General features: G+C 40.8%; 1 protein-coding gene across 1 annotated transcript in view; it reads left to right on the top strand.

The window, feature by feature from the left end:
• C8A (complement C8 alpha chain) overlaps positions 1–24,469 on the top strand; it is a 76,521-nt gene that overhangs the window by 31,363 nt on the left and 20,689 nt on the right. The window contains exons 3-7 of the mRNA XM_077149518.1: positions 1,549–1,693; positions 2,658–2,805; positions 7,120–7,309; positions 9,503–9,703; positions 11,295–11,535. Coding sequence (XP_077005633.1) covers positions 1,549–1,693; positions 2,658–2,805; positions 7,120–7,309; positions 9,503–9,703; positions 11,295–11,535 — 925 coding nt within the window. The remainder of the gene's footprint in view (positions 1–1,548; positions 1,694–2,657; positions 2,806–7,119; positions 7,310–9,502; positions 9,704–11,294; positions 11,536–24,469) is intronic.

Here is a 24,469-nt window from a genome sequence, read left to right as displayed (position 1 = left end):
ATGAAGCTCTTTCCAAGAATAGGAACCAAGGGAATAGTGATAATAGCATTGACTGTCACCATTTTAAAAATACTTTCTATGGCCTAGGCACTGTGCTTATGCTGCAAGTGAATTCCCCTTGTTTGACTTTCACAGCCAACCCTAAGTAATAAATTTGCTTAGGTCACCCATAAAGATAGTGTAGAGCCTAGACTTAAAATGCAGTTAGCCTGATTTCTAAAGCATGTGTACTATAAGAATGATGATGTTTATATTGATAACTATCATTATTGAGTGTGTACAAGGAACCAGGCAAAGTGCCAGTTTCTTTGCATGTGCTGTCATTAATCTTTGTAACAACACTTCTCAAATACATTCCCATTTTACAGATGAAAAAAATGAGGGTCAGAGAGATTAAGTAATTTGTCCAGTGACACATATACACTAACTGGCAGAACTGCAATTATAACCCAGTTTAAAATGGGAATCATCATAGTACTTAATCTCATGGGGATTAAACAAGAAGAATGCAAAGTGTTTGGCCAATAGTAAGCACCCAATACATGGTAGCTACCATCACCTCTGTGGGGCAGGGGTGGGGGTAAGAGATTAAAATGTTCTGATATTCCCATATTGGTCATTAATTATCATCTCTTCCCACAAAGTTTGCAAAACTCTGGACACCATTATTAGCTGAAAGGCAGGGAATTCAAATGCAGAGGTTGTATTTTCCACTCTCCTCACCCCTTTGAGAATGAAGGGGTAGTGAAGAAGGCAGAGGTGAACAACCCCCACTCGAATCATCTGGAAAATACTGCGTTAATCAGGATAATGATGTGGAAACCACTTCTGTTTACTGAGCACCAATGATATGCCAAGCACATGGCAAGGTGCTTTCTCATACATTCTCTCACTTAGTTCTCATGAAACCTTTTCTAAGTAAGATGTTGTTGCATCCATTTTGCATGTTAGAAAATGGAAGCTTAGGTAAGTGACTTGGTTACAGTGAGTAAATAAGCCAATCTTAGACTGGAACCCAATTCTATCTAACTCTCATGCCCAAGCTCTATCAACGGTAGCACGAGGATGAAAGAATCATCTGCACTTATAATTAGTGATGTCTTCAAGGTCAAACAGTGCATTTTACAGATTTGGAAACTGAGGCATGGAGTGGCAATGTGACTTGCCTGACATTAACCAGTAAGTAAGAAATAGATCCAGGTCAGGACCTCACCTCTCTTACTGCCCAAATCATCACTTTGGAAGCTGAATGGGAATCAACTAGTTTAAGAAGGAAAGACTGAAGTTCTTCCTAGCAAGTAAGAAGAATCTATGAATATTTTGTTCAAGGCTTTCATGTGATGCTTAGAGGCCCTGTGCAATATTCTAGCTGGTAATTGCACCACCTCTGTTTGAACACCACAATTTAGGAATACTCTTCCCCCCAAAAGTCAGCTTTTTAGGCAATTCTCAATCATTAACAGCTATTCCTCATGTTGAGCTGAGACTTGCTTGCACAAAATCTTGAGTGATTGAAAATGAATAAATCTGCTTAAAAATCTGATTTAGTACCGACACCGGAGCCTCCTGCAACCAAACAAGTTTGGGGGGACCATCTGCAGTGGTGATATCTGGGATCAAGCCAGCTGTCAGAGTCCCACAGCTTGTCTAAGGCAAGCACAGTGTGGACAGGATTTCCAGTGTAAGGAGACAGGTGAGTAGCATTCCAGCGGGATAACAGCTGTGCCTGTCAAACTTAAAGTGCAAACCACTTACTAGGGAGAACTTACTAAAATACAGTTGCCTGAACCGTTCCCCTATAGCTTGCCATTTGGTAAGTTTGGGGCTCAGCCCAGGAATCTGCATTTTAAGCCAGTGGCACAAGTAATTTTGATGCAAGTTTGATTCATTTAGGAAAGGTACAAGTCACCCCTTCATCCATTAGCAAATATAAACAAATATTTATCGGGCACATTCTGTGCTAGGCACTGGGCTACTTGCTGGTAATATAAGATGTAAAAATAACCGCAAGGGACTCCTATTCTGTTTGGGAGAGAGAACTGTAAAAAAGTCAGTTACAAAATCTTGCAATAACCACTGTAATGGGCATATGTACGTAATCCAATGAGACTCTCCAGCAGAAGGTGCCCAGATCTGCTTTGGGAGCCAGGATGGGCTTCAAAAGCTACTTGAGCTGCGACTTGAAAAATGAAAGAGTTTGCTGGGAGACAGGGAGAGAGAATGTGCAAAAGCCCAGAGATTCAGGGAGTAGGAATCAGCCCAGAATAATTATAATGTCAGGGGTTTGGAAGAGAGAGAGATGATGGGTCATTGAGGCATGTGGCATTTGAAAGAGTGATGGGAAGCCACTGGAGAATACAGAGCAGGGGTTGACATGGCCAGTAGTATTAGGATGTTAGAAAGACCACGGGGGCTGTAACAGGGAGGCTGGGTTATAGAGGTGGGAGCTGGAGACAGGGCACTTGCTGGGAGGCTACGCGTGGGAGATAATGAGGTGGGAGGGAAAAGAGAGGCAGTAAGGAGAGAAGATGGAAAAGATTTAAGGGCTACTTCAGAAGTGGAATGGGTGGGACTGGGGCTAACAGATGTGGGGTCATGAGAGAGAAGGAAGAGTCCAGGGAAGATCTGAAAACTTCCACAACCTCTTTCACTTTCAGGTCGCTGCCTGAAACGCCACCTTCTGTGCAATGGAGACAGGGACTGCCTCGATGGCTCTGACGAGGATGACTGTGAAAATGTTAGGGGCATTGAAAGTGAATGCAACCAATACTACCCAATTCCAGGAGCAGAAAATGTGGCCTTGGGGTGAGTCCCTGCCTTCTGTCTGTTCAGATGCAGGGAATGATTTACCTTCAACCGTGAGTATTAGTTTTGGGGACAGAAGTGTCCCTTTCTGGAGGGCTCTTCTGGAGTGCGTCCTGTGAGGTGGCTCTCACTGTCCCTCTGGCATGTCTTGCCCAGTGTCTACCCAGGCAACATTGGGTCCTCCTCTCTTTTGCCCATCCCCACTCTTCTCTACTCTCACCCCAGTTCCACATCCACGGCCCATTTAAGAAGCCACATCTTCCATGGAGCCTTCTCTGACCAAATGCACTTTCAATAGTCATGTTCACCTTCTGCCTTGCACAGCAGTTGCTTATGTTATCATGCCTGACAGTGTGATGCAAGGAAAAGAAAATGGGTTCTGGGGTCAGACAGAGACAGGTTTGAACCCTGACTTTGTGACTGTTTATTTAAACCTCACAGGCCATAATTTCCTTATCTATTGAGAGAAATCATCCTTGATCCTAAATCCTATTTATTCAACTTGCACCGTGTGCAAGTCCAGTTCCTTGAATGCATCACAATCTTTTGCTTTTGAGCCCCATTACATTTAGTTCCTTCTTTCTGGGATGGCTTTTCCATCTTCGTGACCTGGCTAACTCCTTACTGAGGCATCACCTCCTCCAGGAAGCCTTCTTGATGCTCCCCTCCCTTTGACTTTGCTTAGTCTGGTTTGGTCCCCTCCCGTTGCTCCTGAGCACTTATTCAACAGGTTTGGGGACATTTGTGAAGTGTCCATCTGTTCAGGCCAAGAACTTCATCTCTGCTTCTCTAGAACCCTCACAGGGCCTACCTGGCCCATGGTGACATTCTGGGATTAGATTCCTGCCGCTCTGACTTTGTATCTTGTCCCTTAACGTGAATATGAAGTCTTTGAAGGCAGAGATTACCTCTGACTCATCTTTTTAGTTTCCTCAGCCCCTATTTCAGAGCCTTTCCTATAATAACTCCTTACTGAATATTCGTTGAACTGAAACAAATCAATATTACCAAATGAATCTTTACCGATAAAGAAAGGGAAGGGGGTGGATTTAGTAAATGTCACAAAGCAATCCAGCCATGTTGCAACCCACTCAGGGCCAGGTGAGTGTTCTGGAAGTGTAGTTCTCATTCATAATAGCGCTGAGATCACAGTCCACCTACCAAGAAGATGTGAATTTTGGAAGTCATGTAGACACATCAATTTTTTTTTTTTTAAAAAAGATGATCAAATTCTGCTTTCAAATGAATCAAAGGGATTTTTCTTGTTAAACCTTTTTTTTTTTGCATGGACAGACACTGGGAATCAAACCCGGGTCTCTAGCATGGCAGGCGAGAACTCTGCCACTGAGCCACTGTGACCCGCCCAATTCTTCTTCATTTTGCAGTTGCTACAGAACGAACAGAGTGGATGTATGAAATATTGAGGTCTTGAGAAAAAGGTCCCAGACAACAGGACCTGCTCTTGTGTGATTCATTCAGGAGCATTTCAAATACACTTCCTGAATCCTGGGCCTTTGCCCACACCAAATGCTAAAATCACACACCGAATGCTAAAATCAGTAGAAGGCGACCCCGCCACCCCATCAGCTGACATTTTGATGGTTCTTCTCTTCATCTCAAGATCTCAGAGGGCTTTCCTGGTATCTTTTTTTTTCCCTTAAGCATTTCCAAGTTTTTACTTTGTTTTTACAGAAGCTTAAGGTAAAAACTGAAAGCCTTCCTTCATCTTCCCCTACTCACACCCCACCCAGTCACCCCTCTCTCCTTTCCCTTCCTAGAGTCGACCTCTGTTGATACTTTAGTGTGGGGACTCCAGACCCTCTAGAAAAGGTACTTATAATATGCATTGTGTAGAAAATTTACCTATGTGTATATTACCTATTGTATATTATACACGTAGGTATATTTTACATAAATGTGATCATACTATATATAGTGTCGTGTGACTTTTTTTTCACTTAATATGTTTTGAAAATTTCCCTCATGTTTTGTACTTCCTTTATAAGCACTATAGTGTCCTATAACAAGGGTTGGCAAACTCTGAGATTTGGCCTGCTTTCTCTTTTTGTAAACAAAGTTTTATTGGAGCACAACTTTTTCCCTACTATGGCAGAGTAAGGTAATTGTGACAGAGACTGATGGCCAACAAAGCCTAAAATATTTATCTGGCCCTCTACAGAAAAAAAATTGGCCCTTCTTCTGTGGTATGATTCTATGATCATTTATTTCACCGTTCCCTATTGAAGGATGTTTAGGTCGTTTGCTGTTGTTTTTCTCATATAAGCAATTCTGCGATAAACATCCTTAGACACATAATTTTTTTTGTGTATATGTATTTCTGCGTAATAGATTTTCAAAATGTGTAGTTTCTCTATTTTTTTTTTTCATTTCCACTGGAAGTTTTAACACCAGCTTTTCCATATACAGGTAGACTTTACTTATCCTTATAGGTTCCTTTGAGGTTTTTCTTTCCCAAATACTTCCCCTTCCCCCTTCCTCTCATTCCCTGGTAGCCTCTAATCTACATTCTATCTCTGTTGCTTTACTATCTCTAGTCATTTCTTATAAGTGGTGTCGCACAGTTTTTGTCCTATGTGCCTCCTTTGGGTTTTTATTTGGCTAGAGAGCCTGTATTTATAAGCTACAGGCAAAAACATATTCAGTGGGTGGGAAAATGGAAAGAAAAGGAGCCCAGATTTTAGTGTCGAAAAGATCTAGGGAAAAAAGTCCAGCTGTAACTAGGCAAGTTACTTAATTTTTCTGGGCATCAATTTCCGCATTTGCAAAATTGTCATGAAGTTGAAAGCTAATGTATGCTAAATGTCTGGCAGAGTGTATATTCAATTCATCATAGCTATTATTACCTCACTTCCACTAATATGAAGAAAGAGATGGAGAAAGGAAGAGCAGAAGAAAGTAAACACACACTGTATTCCTACTATATGCCAGGTGCACTGTAATTACCCATTTATTCCTTTGAGGTAGGTTTTATTCACATTTTATTTATTCATCTTTTGCACCTTTTCACAAAGGGCATAAACAACCACATAAGTTCTATGCCAGAACGGAATGCCATGGGAACATAAGGAAGAAACAGCTAAGTCTGTCCAGGGTAATCAAGGAAGGTCACATTTGAGGCAACATTTGAGGTGGGTCTCAAAGGCTGAATAGGAGTTTGACAGGCAGAGACAAATAATACTTTTATTACCTCCAACTCAGGAAGCTACAATGATCAGGTCTTAGAACTCTTAATTCTTAATGTTTTTGTTCAATTAGCTTTTCATTTTTAGAAAAAAAATAAAACTGTGATTCACCTGATTAACATTATTTCACCTTTTTCTGTGGCCTAAAACATGGAATATGGACAGACAGATTTTAAATACCTCAAAGAGGAAAGATGGGAAAATGTTTCTTAAGGAATATTGGACTGGGGAAAAAATATCATTTGTCGAGTGCCTAACGTGTATTATCAACCTCATTTGGGCTTTACTTTAATATTCTCACTCAGACTGCATAAAAATCATGAAAAGTATTACTATGCCTGTTCTTCAAACTAGGAAATGGAGCTTAAGAGAACTCTAGAATGTGTCAAACTCACATAGCATAAGTAGTAGAGCTGGAAATTAAACAGGACTCTTTCTGGCTTTCAAACTGTGCAGCTTCTGACATTCCATGCTGCCTAGAAGGCAATGGCCTTTCTGAGGTTAGACTTTCAACCTTAGCACTATGAGTAACCCTCAAATTTTCAAACTTATTTTCAGCAGTAGACCCCTTTTCTGAAGTTGCACCAACCGTAACAAAAACGATAACATTTACTGAATACTTAATATGTTCTAAACACTGTTATGACTCCTTTACATGTTTTAACTCACTGGCTCTTACAATTACCCCATGAGAGAAGTAGTATTCTTAACTGCTTTTTGCAAATGACTAAACTGAGGCACAGAGTGACTGACTGATTTCCCTCAATGTCACACAGCTAAAGTTGGCAGAGCTGGGAAACGGGTGCGGAGAGCCAAGCTTCCACACCTGGCTCTTGATTGCTGCATGCATTCCTCTCTAATTGATTCAACGTGTGTGTAGGGACGCCGCCTCTGTGGCTGAATGCTCTTGTTGAAGAGTGCTTGGGGGCCGCAGCCCACTCAGTCACCCACTGTTATTCAGAGTGGTCCTTACGGTACCTCAAGGAACCCCAGAACACAGGTTGAGGAGCAACTGCTGGACACACCTGCCCCAACATCTTTTGGGGAATGATAATCTCTGCTACACTGGCTGTTCCAATGCTCTCTCCCAGAAGCTGCCTCTTCAATTTAGGTATAATATCCTGACCCAGGAACGCGTCCAAAGTGTGTATGATGCCACCTATTTCGGGGGCCAGTGTGAGATGGTTTACAATGGGGAATGGAGGGAGCTTCGATACGACCCCACCTGTGAGCGTCTCTACTATGGAGACAATGAGAAGTACTTCCGGAAACCCTACAACATTCTCCAGTACCATTTTGAAGTAAGTCTGAACAGGGACATTCACAGGCCACTATAGGGTGGGTGGCAAGGAAGGAGAGGCCTCTTGGTGGAGACGCCTTGCTTTGGAAGCTTTTATTTCCAATACAGAGTGCTGGTGACTGGAGGCCTCTTTACACCCCCTCCCCAATAGATGCTCAGTGCTGAGGGGTGTTGAGAGGCACAAGGGCAGTGAGAGGTGTAATACAAATGTGGCCATCCACCCTTTGGATCTTGGCATCTATGCCAAAATCAATAAGATAGATCAGGGGCCCTATGTACTGGACTGTGACTCAGAGGACCTGTTTTCAAGGCATGGCTCTCTTAGAGTTAAATAAGACATTGAGCAGCTCACCACCCCTGGTGAGCCTCAGTTTCCTCATCTGTAAAGTGGGGAGCAGGAGAGAGGATGGCTGGGCAGCGTTCTGAGACCTCTGCCCCTCTTCAGCAAAAGCACCTTCACACCAATCACTTTCACATCTTGGTTTTCTGTATCTGACTTTGTTTGAAGGAAGGTCTCTGCTGTTTAGAAATATAAATTGCTGGAGATCCTGAAGTTTTCTCCACCTCTAAAATTCTGTGGTTTCCTGGTCACACATTACACCAAGTAGCTCACAATCAGTCCCAGAGTTTACTCATGGCCATTCACTTCTTTACTCTCATCCTTTGGGTGTGATGCCCATGCAGCAAAGTTTATTGAGTTGCTTACCACGCGTCAACCTTCTACCTCCACACATATTCTCCCTTATAACAACAATGGGATAGATACTATCATTGTTGCATTAAACTTTTACTATCACTTTGGATCAAGGTTTATATTACCTTGAAGTAATAACCAAACATGATCTTCTTCCTCCAAAACTAATCTGAAACTCTCATCATGGTCCTATCCCATGATGTAATCCCATATTACATTTATTATGTAATGAAGAAAAGCAGGATCCTGTTTTTCTTTATTACATAATAGTAAAAGATTTCCACTAGAATGTAAGCTTTATGAAGGCAGGGCTCCATCTCATTCAAGAGCAGGTCCTCTGCACTTATAGCCTATAACCAAGGCTACGGTGTGTGTGTGTGCCTGAGACCTAGTGGAAAAAGTGTCAGGGTCAGGGCCAAAGTAGGTGGCAGAGACGCGCCTCAAACCCAGATACATCTGAACTAAGGTCAGGTTAAATGGCATTGAGAATGGCCATCAGACATTTACATATTGTATCTATGGAGAGAGAGGGCAGAATCCCTCCATTCTAAGCAATTATCTAGCACAGCCCTCTTCCCCACAAGTTTCTCAAGAGAAATTTATTGACAGAGGATAAGGCCAGGCTCGTGATGTTTGCTTTTAAGAAGTTTGTGCCCCATTTCCCTATATCCCCTGACTCCTACGCCACCCCATATCAGGTCTATGGTAAGCCAAGCTAGGAGACATACAGAATACCTTTCTCCTAAGCTTCAGAAAAGTCCAGATCAAGATAAATTAGGCTGGCTGTGGTAACAAAGAATTCTCAAGTCTCAGTGGCTGAAAACAATAGTATCTTACTTATGTGACTTGTTTATCCTAAAGTGGAAAAGAAATTCTGTTTGTCATTAGATGCTCAGGGATCCAAACTGATGGAGGATCCATTTTAGCACATTCTGTGACGATCGCAGAGTGAGCCACTCACTGACTGTTAAGGCTTATTTCATTGGCTCAGGAAAATCATAAGACAATGCCTGAGTTCACACTGGCAGGAAGCTGTAATCGTACAGTGTGCCTGGAATGAAATAACCAAAACATCTGTGAATGGTATTAAAGCATACCACTGCTTAGAACTATCATAATCAGACCAGCGTCCTTTGCCCCTTCCTCTCTTGTCCCCACCCAGAACTGGCCTTCTGTATCTCATAACCATGGAGGTAAGCAAGCTTCTCTAGAAGGAAGAATAAATCAGCCAGAACCAAGCTCATGCTCAGAACAATATAGAGTTTTTATCAGAACCATCGTTCTATGCTTATATGTGTATAAATAAATATTTTAGCATTACCACCTTTGTGTTAAGAACACTGCTGCAATTTCTTTATTTTAGTGAATACCTGTCTGATGCCTGGATGAGCCTAACAGAATTGTTTACAGCAATCTGAAACTTTAGATATTGTACAGAGGAAAGATTTAAATATTGAAGAGAAGCTCTGTGTGCCCAAGCATCTGTTTGTTTCTTTTCAGGCCCTGGCTGATACTGGAATCTCCTCAGAGCTGTATGATGATGCAAATTATGTTCTTTCACAAATAAAAAATGAACATTCAGTGTCACTTGGCTTGACCGCCGGCATAGGCATTTCAGGCGTCCCCTTAACAGTGGAAGGGGGTGTATCTGGGTCAGAGGACTCAACGCTCTTGAAAAAGTTAGAAAAGTATAACGAGAAGGTATTAAAACATAATGCTATGTCACATGGTATTCCATAATCTACACTGAACATGTATTACCTTAATTGCATTAAAAAGTACAGTAGTAATTGAACCTTAATTTGCTGGTGTAATTGGAAATGTCTGATGAGTAGTAATCATGTTTGTTTTTCTTATTATGCTTTTGCACACAGAATCATCACAAAGGGAATAAAATCGAGCAATAAGGCTAGAACTCTTATCACTTTACCCCATCCTTTTTCACGGGTACCTGGAGCATATAAGGAAATACTTAGAATGATAATATGTTAAAGAGAAATAGCCAGGCCCTCTAAATTAGACTTGGAAGAATTCTAAAGCAAGCCTTGCTTTTCCAAATAAATAGGAGGGATGCCATACTCAATAGGTCTTTCATTTATTTATCAAACATTCACCACTAAGTGCTGATTATCCAGAGGAGTCAGGGAATGCTTCCTTGAGGAAGGGACATGTATCTAAACTGAGCTCTAAAGACTAGTACAAGTTGATGGCATAAGGGAGAGGAGATTGGCAGAAGGGAGTTCCAGGCATTGGGAACAGCAGGTGCAGAGGCCTGGAGATAAGCAAATGCTGTGCACAAATCTGGGATTGAAGCTGAAACACAGGGTGGGCAGGGAAAATGGGGAGTGATGAGGATGGAGGAGCCACAGAACTTTTATTGTACTAATTAGAAATTTACCAAAATGCCTCAACAACATTGATACCAGAGCTGTGTGGATGTAATTGGGGTTCAAAAATTGTTACAAAAAGAGGATATAGTTATAAAAATTAACCTACTCAACAGAGTTCTGGAGCTTTGCAACGAATTAACTGTTCGTCTGAACGGGAAGTATTATTCTCAGGTCTGGCTGTATTTAATGGGGCCTATTTCAAAAGTAGGTGACCTCTTCAAACTTTCATTATCACTTTGGATCAAGGTCTGTACTCCCTGGAGGAAACCCTCTTCCTCTAAAACCGATCCAAAATCGCCTGCTCCTATTTCTTTTTTACTACAGCAGGATCCTATTTTTCTTAATAATTTATAATACAAGATTACCACTAAAATGTAAGCTCCATGGGGGTAGGGCCCCATCTCCTTCAAGAGTAGGTCCACCTAGCATAACGCATGGGACAAAATAGACACTACAGCTATTTATTCAATAAATTAATGAATAATATTGGCATTGTACCATTTCATCAAAGACATTCCAAAGCATGATTTCTAATGGGTACACAATATTTGTGTAGGAGGTTGTCCAGTGCAGTGCTTTGATTAGAGCTGGGAGAAGTGTGGAGGCGGGAATGGACAGGGGTCAGAACACAGGGAGGAGGCTGTCGTGGTAACTAACGGTGAGAGTTGATGAGAATTTAACCTGGGCAGCGACGATGAAGGCGTAAGAGAAGCAGCCAGATACACACTGGTGTCTCACACATGCTTGTAAAATATAATAATACTCCATTATACTTATATTTATATGTAAATATAAATATTTCCCACAATTCCTAAGTGCTGACCTTTTGCATTAGCTCATGTGGTAAAGTGATACCCTGCTTTGTTCTTTTTCCTTCATCTGATGGCGGTTGTCATTGGCAGAGATACGGCTTCATGAGAATTTTCACAAAGGTACAGACTGCCCATTTCAGGATGAGGAGGAACAATATCGTGCTGGATGAGGGGATGATGCAGTCCCTAATGGAGCTGCCGGAGCAGTACAATTATGGCATGTACGCCAAGTTCATCAATGACTATGGCACCCATTACATCACGTCTGGATCAATGGGTGGTATTTATGAGTATATCCTGGTGTTTGACAAAGTAAAAGTCAAATCGCTTGGTAAGTAGAGCCGAAGCTTTAAGCGCACAGTGGCTAACACATGCACTGGGACACAGTTTACAGTTCTCTGAACCCTGACTGTGAGCTCTGCGTGATCTCATTTAGTACTCATGACCACCCTATAAGTAGCATCAGTGTTATGGTTTCCAGGGAATTGAGCTCCAGAAGGGTGAAGTCACTTGCTAATAAGCACTACAAGTAGGATCTGAATGCAGACTTGCCTGTCTCCCCCCATCCCCACCCCCCAAATTATGGTCTTTCTCTTTACCACAGTTAACTCTTTAACAACAAGAAATTTTTAAGGACTTTTTTTACTTAAAATGTTAAAACTTGTTTTAAATGTAGATTCTTTGCTAATGGGACCAACCTCTATTTGGTCGGTGAAGCCGGAAATGCAGTTATTCCATATTGCTGCTTTTCCCTCACCCCTGTAGGCATCTAAGACCATTCAACTCTCTCCTGAGCAGGGCTCATCCATCCGCTCTCCACTTCTACAGCGCAGGTTGACTCTCTCCTTGCCCTTATAATTACTTCAACTTCTGAATGCTCTTGGGGGGAAGGCTCACTGCTTCCAACCCATCCTTGACAGCTGCCACTGGAGTGATCATTCTGTTTCACAGATCTGTTGGTGTTCTGTTGCCTAGTATCCCCAATGGTTAAGAATAAACTCTAACCTCTGTTGCATGGCATCAACAGCCTTTGCGGTCTTGCCTCTACCTCCCTAGAGCAGTGAGCCCCAGTCTAGCAGCAGCGACACCATCTTGTTGGAAATGCAAATTCTCAGGGCCTTGTCCCAAACCTACTAAATCAGAACCTCTGGGTGTAGATGCAGCAGTCTGTAGTGTAACAAGCTATCCAGGTGATTCTGATGCCCACTGCAATAGGAGAACCACTGACCTAGTCGATGAATGAATAGGAGGTGACATATCTATTCATATCGCAAAGACAAGTTCAAATTCCCAGTTCCAAGTAGTTTCCCTGCATGCCCCAGCCCAGGCTGGCCACTCCCTTTCTTCAGTACATTCAAATAAATTCAACACTGTTTAGTCTTAAAAACCAGTTGTCCAATAGCTATTATTTTTCTCTTTATTTGATAGCAAGATCCTTGAAAACAAGTGTCTCTTCTGGCCCTTTTCTCTTGTCGGTGCTTAATACAGGGCTTAAATAATACATAATTAGTGTGCAAAAATGACTGGGAGTTTGTGAGGGAACATTATTCTGATTCCTGGCTAGGGTAGTTCATGAATTTGACCATTTATTCTTTTATAATCTAGTGAACATCTATTGAGCAACTATTATGTGTTGGTTTTCAGGCTACAGTGGTGAGCAAATCTAAAAATGGTCCTCCCCCCTCAGTGTTTTTCAAACTGCAGGTTATGGTTCACAAACAAAATTTTCAATCCCAACAAAGCAAAATGAATAGAACAGAAAATATCATAATGGATTGTGGGCAGTGAAGAGAACTTATTGCTTCAAGAAAAAAATTCTCAGTTAAATAAATACCTTTGTACATGAACAGGGTCATGATATAAAATGTATAGCTTACTATGGATTAATGTAAAAAAGAAAAGGCTGAAAGATGGTATTCAAATAATTTAAGAATTATGGGAATTTAAGTATTCCCATAATTTAAAATGTGGGAAAGAAAAAAGAACTAACATTTGTTGAACACCTACTAGGTTCCAGGTGCTGTCACAAATATTTTCATTTAAGTTTCTTGATCGCACTTTGAGGTTGATATGATCCAAGTTTTAGCCATAGAAAAGCTGAGGCTCATCAGGGAGGTTAATTACTTTGCAGGATGCTGGTGTCAGAGTCCTGGGCCCAGGTTCTTTCCATCATGTGGTCATGGTACAGCCTCTCCTGTGGGCTCCTGTCTTTGCTGGGATTACTAATTAATTGCCTGGGGTATCAAGGGGCCCCTCCTCTTTAAAATCTGTGCAGCAGAAATGGGCTTCCAATGTGATTAATATTCAAAAGGAGCCCACCAGCAAATTGTCCCAGGGATAATTACCTCAACTCTGTTTATAGAAAACCATATGTCGATAATAGCACAATTTGCTATTTGTGAAGAGCTGATTTTCTATAAGTCTGGAAAGTTAGTGTTGCTTTTCTATAAATATGGAAATGTGCTAATCATCACCTCATCTGCTGGAGACCACTAATAAATCAGAATGTCATTTACATATTAACCTATAAAGAACAAAAGCATCTACTTTCTTTCCCTTTAACAAGCAGATTCATGCAATTCTCTTCCATGTTTGACTAGTTTTCTGTCTCTTTCTCATCCCCTCTTTCTCTCTCTCTCTCTTTCTGGGTGCCTTTCTCTACTTCATTCTCTCCCTCTCTCTTTTTGTCTCCATCTCTCTCTTCTTGTTTCTCTGTCTTTCTTTGTCACTGTTTTTTTTCCTCTCCGTTATCTTTGATTTATATGACTTTAATAATATTTATATTCTATTAAATGCTTGTTTCCAAGAAACATCCTGTGTAGTGTACATTGATGTCCTCAAAGGGCTGGTCTGCTCTGAGGGGATCTTTTGTCCTTGGGTTTCCCTCAGATCCTCTCTGGGTTCCTCCCAGAGGATACACAAGGCTGTTTGTTTCTACCATGTCCTTCAGATAAAGTGCTTCTCTCCCAAAACAGCATGAAACTATGCATCAAAAATCACGGCAATTCTTGGATGTTGGAGAGGGGATGTTAGACTTCAACGGGATCCTAGAATTTCCCCAAGGCCTCTGACTGACAGCTTTCTATCCTCTGTAGGAAACAGTATGGCTTTAGGCTTGAATTTCTGGCTTTATATATATTTTTTCTACTTCGTCACTGCTTTGGAGCTCTCATTATTTGTCTTTATATCAAGATGTGACAGAGTGATTAACATTAGTTATTCTAGCTTCTCTGGAGTTAAGCCTGGTTACAGATCTGCCAAGTTGCCATGGACAAGTCACATAGTTCCGTGACACTGTTCTATTTGAGTTGTGCGCTTCCTGCCTCCTTTTGCATATGCTGCTCCCTTAGCCCCAAATACTCTTCCTCGTCTTGCCAACCTGACAAACTTCAGCTCATCCTTCATGGCACGTATTGTACAGGCAGCTCTTCCTCTGTGAAACCTGTCTTGACATCCCTCAGTCCCCCTCTCCCATACGTTTGCTTTTTCATGCATTCATTCATTTAACCATGTTTATTGAGTTTTTGGTATGGGCCAGGCAAACAAAACCAATATAGTCCCCCCCCCCGCTTTTTTTTTTTGTGTGGAGCTCATGATCTATGGAGGAAACTAAATAAGCAGCCAAAAATTGGGATGCCGTCCTTGGTTCCACCTTTACGTCTTGCTCCACATCAGAGAGTTTGTTTCTAAGGCATTTGTGGCCTCCTCTGCATCTCGATTATCATCTTCCTAGTTCAAATTACCACTATCCCCTCACCTGGGTACTGTAAGAGTATGATGGCCTCCTCGCCCCACTCCTCTCCTCTCCTTTCCTCAGTCCTCTCTTTTCCTCTTCTCTTCCCTTCCCTTCTTTCCTCCCCCTCCTTTCGTCACCCTTTCTTTTTTGTTTTTGTCATCATCATTTCTGTTCTTCTAATATCCAGGGTTTCCCATATTAACTGTCTCCTCTGTCTGGGCTGCCCTTCCCTCTTACTGGATTCATCTTATTCAGAGCTTAACATGAATGCCAACTCCACAGAGAGTCAGTCAATTGCCTCTTTATCATATCATCCCATTTTAATTCTCAGCAAATCACTCGTGATGTAGTATGTAGGTTGTTTCTGTATTTATTTGTTTAATGTCAATCTCCTCTTTCTGGAATGGAAGTTCCCTGAGGGAACAGTGCTTAGAACGATGCTCAGCACACAGCAGGGGCTTAATCATTTTTGTTGAGGAAGTGAATCAGCGAGTACATAATCACAAAGTGTGATAAGAGCCACAGAGAACGTGAGCACATTTTAGAAACAGAGAATAATTGTAGGGAAAGGAGGAGGAGACACTCAGCTAGGATGATCTGGTAAAGTCTATTTGAAGAGGTGAAATTCAAGCCCAGATGTGTTCTGAATAATAAGAAAGAGACACGAAAGACAAGGGGGCAGGTGGTCTAGACAGAATAAACAGCTAGTGAAAAGGCCTTGTTAGAGGAAGGAGCATGGCATATTTGAGAACCAAGAGGAGGTCAGTGTGGCTGAAGACCTGTGGGCAAGGGGACAAAGGCAGAAGCTGAAGGGAGAACAGTTAGGAGGCTCTTACTGACGTACAGGTAAGGAATGCAAGATGGAGATGAAAGAATATACAGATTTGGGATACATTTTAAAAACATAATTTAGAGAATTTGCAGATAGACTAGGTGTAAATTGCAATGCATAAATTACTGCCTCCTCTGAATTACATCTCTAATACACACATACACTCAAAATATGGAGGTAAGAAGGATATGGTTTGTTTGCTTGAGGGTGCCAGCTTCCTGATAGAGATGCCCTGCAGGCTTTGGAAATATGGGTAGGGATTCTGAAACAACAAGAAGACTCCAGAATATGTATGTTTTAAATGAATGCATTATGCTGATTGTAATTACGTATTTATCTCTCTTATTAGACCTTGAACTTTTACATATAAGTTCTATGCCCCAGAGTGCTTTTTGTACCTAGCACAGAGCTGGGCCCATATTTGTTGCACCACAAACACTTGTTGAATTGAATTTGTTTTACTTCTCAGACCACTAAATCTCCATCATTTTCTACAGTTTTCTCCTTTTCCATCTGACCCTTAAATGTGGGTATGGCCTTGAAAGTGTTCTCAACACTCATTTCTTGATATATATCTTCATCCTTGTTTCTTCCTATCCTCCAAGTCTTATTTTCATGTGACTGACCCCCACATTTCCATCTGGAATCCTGTCTTTGTTCCAGAATCCCTGTCCATATTTCCAAATGCCTATGGGCATCTCCTTCAGGAAGCTGGTAACTCTAAGAAGTCACAGCATGTCCTTCTCACCCCAATTTCCTTTGTCCTGAATTCCTTCTCAATTGGAGATCACCAGTCTTTCAGCTTACTCAATATAGAGAAGTGGAAAAATAGCTATAATGTGCCAAGTTCTATAATAAGAGCCCTCACATCAATCTTCTCACTTAATCTTTGTAATGATCTTGTGAGAGAGGAGAGGTTTCCCCATTTCTACTGAGGAAGGAACAGTGACTGAAAAGTCATATTACTAGAAAGTGAAAATGTATTCTGAGTTAAAGTTTCTTTCCTTTTCATCCTAGATGCCTTTATCAGGACTCACAACTTGTAATAATTTTCACCTCCTCACTCTCTCCCCCCCAACATCTCATCAGTCACTTTCTCAATACCCATAACTGTCCCTTCTGCTCCATTCTCACTACTATTGATGACCACAACATACCATTCTCTTGCTGCGGTTACCCTCAGTCAAGCAGACATGCAAAATGAGGAAAGGATTATATTCCATAGATGCCTTTGGAATAAAGGGTCTGCTCCAGATCCCTTTTTGTGGCGAATATAGATACTTCTTGAGACATTTGGTTTGGCTCCTATGATCTTGGTACCTCAAAATGCAGCATGGAGTAGAATGCTTCCTATCAGTTAAAAATCTAAGGAAGTCTGTCAGGATACCTTTATCAGGGAGGCTGTAATGGAAATGCTGTATGGAATAGAGAGTAAAATGAATAGGCCTCATGACTCTAAAAGGTCATGATTCTCTGATTTTGGTCCATTTTGAAAGAACTCTGGAAAGACGTGACAGAAAATGACTTCTATTGATGCTTTGCTTGTGAAGGAAACCAGTAGCATTCTGTGGCCTCCTCAAAGCCAGCAAACAGAATGAAAGTGGAAGAAAATTCTTGTCCTGTGTGTGGATCTGTGGTTTTCATGTAGACTCTGCCACTTAGAACCCAGTACTTCACATCTCTGAGTCTCAGTTTTCCCATCACTAATGTGTGGATAATAGTATCCACTTCAAATGGCTATCTTGTGAGAATTAACCAATGTAACATTCATAAAAGCACAAAGATAAATAAACCACTAATCAAACAGTAGTTACTATTATTGATTAAAATTGTAGGTGGAGTCAGTAGGTAATACGTTTGATCAAGGTCTGTGGAATGAAGGAATATACTGGTGATGTGGTAGGGAGGAGTCCAAGCTTTAGAATGAGACACTTCTGAGGGGTGGACCTTGGTTCTCTACCATTTAGTAGCTGCATGACTTTGATCAAAGTACTAACGTTCTCTGAATCTCAGCTTCTTCAAGATACAAATAGGAACGACAGCAAGGATTTGTTTGTTTATTTGAGAATAACCCATATTCAAAGTACATGTCACATGGTAAGTGTTTAATAGATATTTCTTCCTTTTAGTGCAGGGTATTTGATAGTAGAGTGGTGCCCTTGAAAAAGTTGACATTTAAGTCTCAATTCCCTCATCTCGATACTGGAGGAATTAGTAGTGTTTACCTCTAAGAATGGTTGTGAGAAGTGAGCAGAAAGCTTGTAATGCAGTGTCTGGACGCCAAAAAGCATTCAATAAATATCAGATGCTGGAATAGGTTCTGAGTCAGATTCCTTGGATTCAAATCTTGTCTCTACCACTCACTATCCCTATGACCCTCAGGAAAATTAGTTAACTTTTGAGAGACTCAGTTTCATCTTCTTAACCTGGTGACAATGATAGTACCTACCATGGGTTGTTGTGAATATGAAATGAAACTACCTGTGTGGGCATGTAGTCCAGTATCTGACATAGAGGAAGAATTCAAAAAGTTACCTATTCTTGCCATAACTATGTTTTTGTTCTGAGTCCATGTTTATTACTCCCAGCTTCCCAGTTATTTACTTTACAACCTTAACTGTAATGTCATCTGTAAAGTTAAAATAATAAAAATACCTACCTCACAGAGCACTGCAACTGGTCAACTCTGAAACATTGTTTGAATGGAAGGAAAATCATTATCATTATGACCAGCCTGCAAAAGCCAACACTTCTGACATAGACTTGAAGCCTCAGCAATCATGCCTTCTCCCATACCTACCCATGTTTTTGATCAAGGGCATTCATTTCTGTCTCTGGAGCTTCATCCAGTTATAGAGGAACCACTCCTCCAATTTATCAAGGTCACTTTGAATTCTCATCACTATCTTTCAAAGTGTTAACAACTCTGACCAAAGCAGTGCCTGGGTTTCCATCATACCTGCTCCTGATGGATGCCAGATAACAGTGACCCCTGGAAAGACCTTTCCGGTGAGAGATCAGTGTATCCAGCCTGTTATTAATCATCACCCTCTAGAAAGAGCCCTCACTCCAGCTGATATACCATCTAAAACAGAATATGAAAAAAGTCAGAGACAGAATTTAAAAACCCACTAAAAGTGGTGTTAATTGTAGCTGAGTCCACTCTTCCTTCCTCCTCCCTGGCTTTCTTTTTTCCATTCATTTATTTGATTTTCCATTCAACAAACATTTATTAACCACTGTCTAGATATCAACATGACTAATACCTGGTCTCTCTCATCGGGAGGTTCATAGAAGGAGATGAGATTTTTGGGGGTCATAATCATCTATTGTGGTAAGGGATGGATGTGGATGGATGAATTGGTCATTGCACAAAGTGAACTAACAGTTTATCTTCTTATTCCTTGTTCTTAGAATCAACTAATGTACTTGGTTTTAATAAAATAAATTTACATATAATAACTCCTAATATTTGCAATGCATACCACATTCACATCTGACATTCAACTTGATCTTCTAATAGTTTTACAAGGAGTTATATCATCGTTTTCTCCAATTTTGTAGAGGAAAATGAGGTCCAAAGAGCTTAAGTAAATAGCTTGATATGGCTCAGTATCGAACCATGTTCTCCAGGTGTAGATTTTGCACATTTTCCAAGTATTCATTCCTTTTCCATACATTCTGTCATTCATTTGAAATACTGTATGCCAGAAACTTAAAGTGTAGCAGTGGTGGTAAAATTGTCGACATTTACTAAGCATTTATTAGGTAACAGACACTGGGTTAAGCCCTTTAAAAGCACTATCTCATTTAATCCACACAGAAACCTGCGAAGCTAAATACTATAGACACCAATTTACAAATGAAGGATTGAGGATCATCAATGTAAAGTAACTGGCCCGAGGTCACGTAGCTATTAATTGGTGGAGGAAGGGGTCAAACTCATGGACCCTGTAATCTTAATCAACATGCTATAATGTCTTAGAGTTATCACTGCCTAAGGGTTTTCAAACTTCAAGTTTCAAACTGCAGGTTTGCCCATTAGTAGATTGTATAAGAAATTTAGTGGGTCATGATCAGCATTTAACCAAGGGAAATGAAATACAAGAGGGATAGAAAATGTGAGAGCGCATCACACAAAGCATAGTTAAGTATTGAAACTTATTTTAGCTGTATATGCATGTGTGTTGGATCATGATGTGAAATATATTTCTTACTTTTGGGGGTGGACAAAAAATGTGAAAAACACTGCCTTTTGCTGGTGTGCTCCACTGTCTATAAATATGTATTTAGTCATTTTATATAAAGGAAAAGTCATCAATAGCCATTAGGGAGGCATTTTTCTTTAAGATAGGTACAGAGAGGAGGCTGAAGTTCTGTTTACCCTGAGAGTTCTTAGAGAAGGGTTCATTGAGATGGTAATTATTGGCTGATACTAAATGGAGTTGGGAGAGACATATGCAGGCTTCCAATCACAGCTGCCATTTGGCCTTCCCTGGCTACTCAGTGTGGTGGGGAGATTTCCTCTTCTGTTGCCAGCCTCAATGACCTACTAGCTGGATATCTTCCCAAGTAAAATTAAAGCACAGGAGTGGAAACTTGGATCTATTCAGACCTGTTCAGGCCCTGCTGCAGGTCTGAAAAAACATCAACATGCCTGCTCAGGGCTTTTATGTTAAATATGAGGGACTAGAGCACCAACCAGGAGAAAGGACTGCACCAAAGACTGTTCAGTGAGATGGGGTCAGGGCTGAATCTAGAATCCAGGGCTCCTGGCTTCCCCCTACCTTCAACCCCTCCTCCATGTGTGCACATACTTTCCTGCATTGTTTTCTAGCTTATCCTCATGAGATCCTCTGTCCAATAAGAACCAAAGAGCTTTGGCTTCCCACTCTTTCTCTCCTCGCTTCTTATCTCCAGTTGCAATGACTTAACCTGGATGAAGCTCATAGGGTAGGGTTGAAGTGAAACAAATATGATATCTGCAACATGGGCTTTTTAAAATCATGATTTCCACTTAATCGAACTTTTGTACATTGAACACATTCTATTTGCTGCCCTACCATCCTATGGATATAAAAATAATAATAATATTATCATTGTTACCAACAGTCTAGCTATCACTTATTGAGCACTATGCTTTAAGCTATATACTTATTTCTTTAATTCTCTCAGAAACCTCAAGAAGAAGGAGCTATTATTTCCATTTTACAAATGAGAGAACAGGGGCTCAAAGACGTTCCAGAACTTGCCCATGGTCACCCAGCTGATAAGAAATAGAGCCAGGGATGTAAGTTTTCCTCTTCTAGATTATAAATGCCAGGACAGCATGAGCAGGTCTGCCTTGGCACGTGGCAAGGTGTTCAAAAAATACTGTTAAAGGAATGAACATTTAATGAACTTTAGATCCTCTGCTTGTACTAGAGTTCCTAGTACATTTCCTTACATCAACAAACTTGTATGCAAGTGAGAAAGCTAGAGGCAGTTTTGAGTAATAAAGGCCAAGACAGGTGTGGGATAAAACAGTTGCAATGATTTATCCAAGTGTAAATGAAAGAGCAAGTATTCGTTGAGTTCTAATACTGTGGCAGGCAGCAAGCTGGGCCCTTACATGCCTAACATTTCACTGAAAGCTTTAGGGAACTTCTTGGCTTGAGACTTCTTTTGTTACTATCCCCAAATAGGAATCCCAGATAAGGAAATCAAGACACTGTGAGCTGAAATGATGTGTACAGAGTGACACAGCTGGTTTGACACAAAGCTGGGTTTGAAGCTAGGTTTGAAATGAGTTAAATGAAATGAGTTATAGTTTCACAATAATTAAGGGTATATTAGTCTCAATACTCATTTCTAAAAAATAGTATTAGGTCAGTTTGACCCATTGACTGATAATTGTAACTGGGAAAACTTTAAAGTTTAAATTTACCAACTTGTGCTTATCTGTTCTGAAGCCTAAGTACTGTCACAGAGCCAAGAACAAGCACATTGGCACCGATGGCACTCAAAGGGGTGAACTTCAGAGACCTGCAGATTTGAAAAAGCACCAAGGTTGGCAGATAGGTTTACAAGCAAATGCTCCCTCAGCTACTGAGTGACACGCAATATGGGCTCAGACAGAAGATGTTGTGATCAATTAGTGAGGTGTCAGAGGCAGGGTATTGGAGGAATGATGGCCCCTGGACTGTGTATTTACTATTCTTTATTAAGATGAGACAAAGGAGGCCCATATGATGAACTCTATATGGAGACTAATGAGGGTCGTGTGAACATATTTGTTGTAGCTCAAATATAGTGCCCTCAATTTTCTCATACTTTCCATCATATTTATATATTATAGTTTTGTTTGTTTACAACTCTCTTTTTTTTTAATTTTTTTTATTAATCAAAAAAAAGAGAAGAAATTAACACAGCATTTAGAAATCATTCCATTCTACACATGCACTCAGTAATTCTTATTATCATCACATAGATGTATGATCATCATTTCTTAGTACATTTGCATCGATTTAGGAAAAGAACTAACAAAACAGCAGAAAAAGATATAGAATGTTAATATAGAGAAGAGAATTAAAATAATAATACTAATAAAAAAATATATAAAAAGGAAAAAGAAAAAAACAAAAACAAAAGATACAAACACACAAACAAACAAAAAAACATATTTCAGGTGCAGCTTCATTCAGTGTTCCAACCTAGTTACATTACACTTAGGTATTATTGTGCTGTCCATTTTTGAGTTTTTGTATCTAGTCCTGTTGCACAGTCTGTATCCCTTCAGCTCCAATTACCCATTATCTTACCCTGTTTCTAACTCCTGCTGGTCTCTGTTACCAATGATATATTCCAAGCTGATTCTCGAATGTCGGTTCACATCAGTGGGACCATACAGTATTTGTCCTTTAGTTTTGGGCTAGACTCACTAAGCATAATGTTCTCTAGGTCCATCCATGTTATTACGTGCTTCATAAGTTTAGTCTGTCTTAAAGCTGCATAATATTCCATCGCAGGTATACGCCACAGTTTGTTTAGCCACTCGTCTGTTGATGGACATTTTGGCTGTTTCCATCTCTTTGCAATTGTAGATAATGCTGCTATAAACACTGGTGTGCAAATGTCCATCTGTGTCTTTGCCCTTAAGTCCTTTGAGTAGATACCTAGCAGTGGTATTGCTGGGTCGTAATCCATTCTGCCATTCTATGTCTTTTGATTGGGAAATTCAGTCCATTACCTTTTAGTGTTATTACTGTTTGGATAATATTTTCCTCTACCATTTTGGCTTTTGTATTATATATATCATATCTGATTTTCCTTCTTTCTACGCTTTACTCCATACCTCTCTCTTCTGTCTTTTCGTATCTGACTCTAGTGCTCCCTTTAGTATTTCTTGCAGAGCTGGTCTCTTGGTCACAAATTCTCTCAGTGACTTTTTGTCTATAAATGTTTTAATTTCTCCTTCATTTTTGAAGGACAATTTTGCTGGATATAGGAGTCTTGGTTGGCAGTTTTTCTCTTTTAGTAATTTAAATATATCATCCCACTGTCTTCTAGCTTCCATGGTTTCTGCTGAGAAATCTACACATAGTCTTATTGGGTTTCCCTTGTATGTGACAGATTGTTTTTCTCTTGCTGCTTTCAAGATCCTATCTTTCTCTTTGACCTCTGACATTCTAACTAGTAAATGTCTTGGAGAACGCCTATTTGGGTCTATTCTCTTTGGGGTGTGCTGCACTTCTTGGATCTGTAAATTTAGGTCTTTCATAAGAGTTGGGAAATTTTCAGTGATAATTTCTTCCATTAGTTTTTCTCCTCCTTTTCCCTTCTCTTCTCCTTCTGGGACACCCACAACACGTATATTTGTGCGCTTCATATTGTCATTCAGTTCCCTGATCCCCTGCTCAAGTTTTTCCATTCTTTTCCCTATAGTTTCTGTTTCTTTTTGGAATTCAGATGTTCCATCCTCCAGTTCACTAATTGTAGCTTCTGTCTCTTTTGATCTACCATTTAGGTATCCATTGTTTTTTCCATTTTTTGTTCTTTGTCCTTCACTCCCATAAGTTCTGTGATTTGTTTTTTCAGATTTTCTATTTCTTCTTTTTGTTCAGCCCATGTCTTCTTCATGTCCTCCCTCAATTTATTGATTTGGTTTTTGAAGAGTTTTTCCATTTCTGTTCATATATTCAGAATTAGTTGTCTCAGCTCCTGTATCTCATTTGAACTATTGGTTTGTTCCTTTGACTGGGCCATATCTTCAATTTTCCGAGCGTCATCCATTATTTTCTGCTGGTGTCTGGGCATTTGATCAGATTTCCCTGGGTGTGGGACCCAGCTGGTTGAAAGGTTTTTCTGTGAAATCTCTGGGCTCTGTTTTTCTTTTCCTGCCCAGTAGGTGGCACTCATGGCGCTCGTCTGCCTGTGGGGCAGTCGGCCCGGGAAACCGCGTGTGGAGGTGGGGGTCGCTGGCCGCCGCGGCTTGGGGAAGTGCCGGTCCAAATTGCCCAGCTGGCCCCAGACGCCAAGTGTGACGGGAGGGCCCCACTATCCAACGTTCCCAGTCAGACCGGGGAGCCACGTGCGTGGAGGGGACCCCAGTCGCCAGCCGCCCCGGCCGGGAAAACGCGCGCCCCTCGGGTATCTCACTGCAGCGGATTCTCCCTGCCCATTCAGCCGTTCCAGAATGGGGTACGCTGTCTTTTTGGT

This window comes from Tamandua tetradactyla, chromosome 2 (assembly GCF_023851605.1).
Source record: "Tamandua tetradactyla isolate mTamTet1 chromosome 2, mTamTet1.pri, whole genome shotgun sequence".
Lineage (NCBI taxonomy): Eukaryota > Metazoa > Chordata > Mammalia > Pilosa > Myrmecophagidae > Tamandua > Tamandua tetradactyla.
The sequence above is the reverse complement of the archived record's forward strand: the minus strand, read 5'-3'. Positions and strand labels throughout refer to the sequence as shown.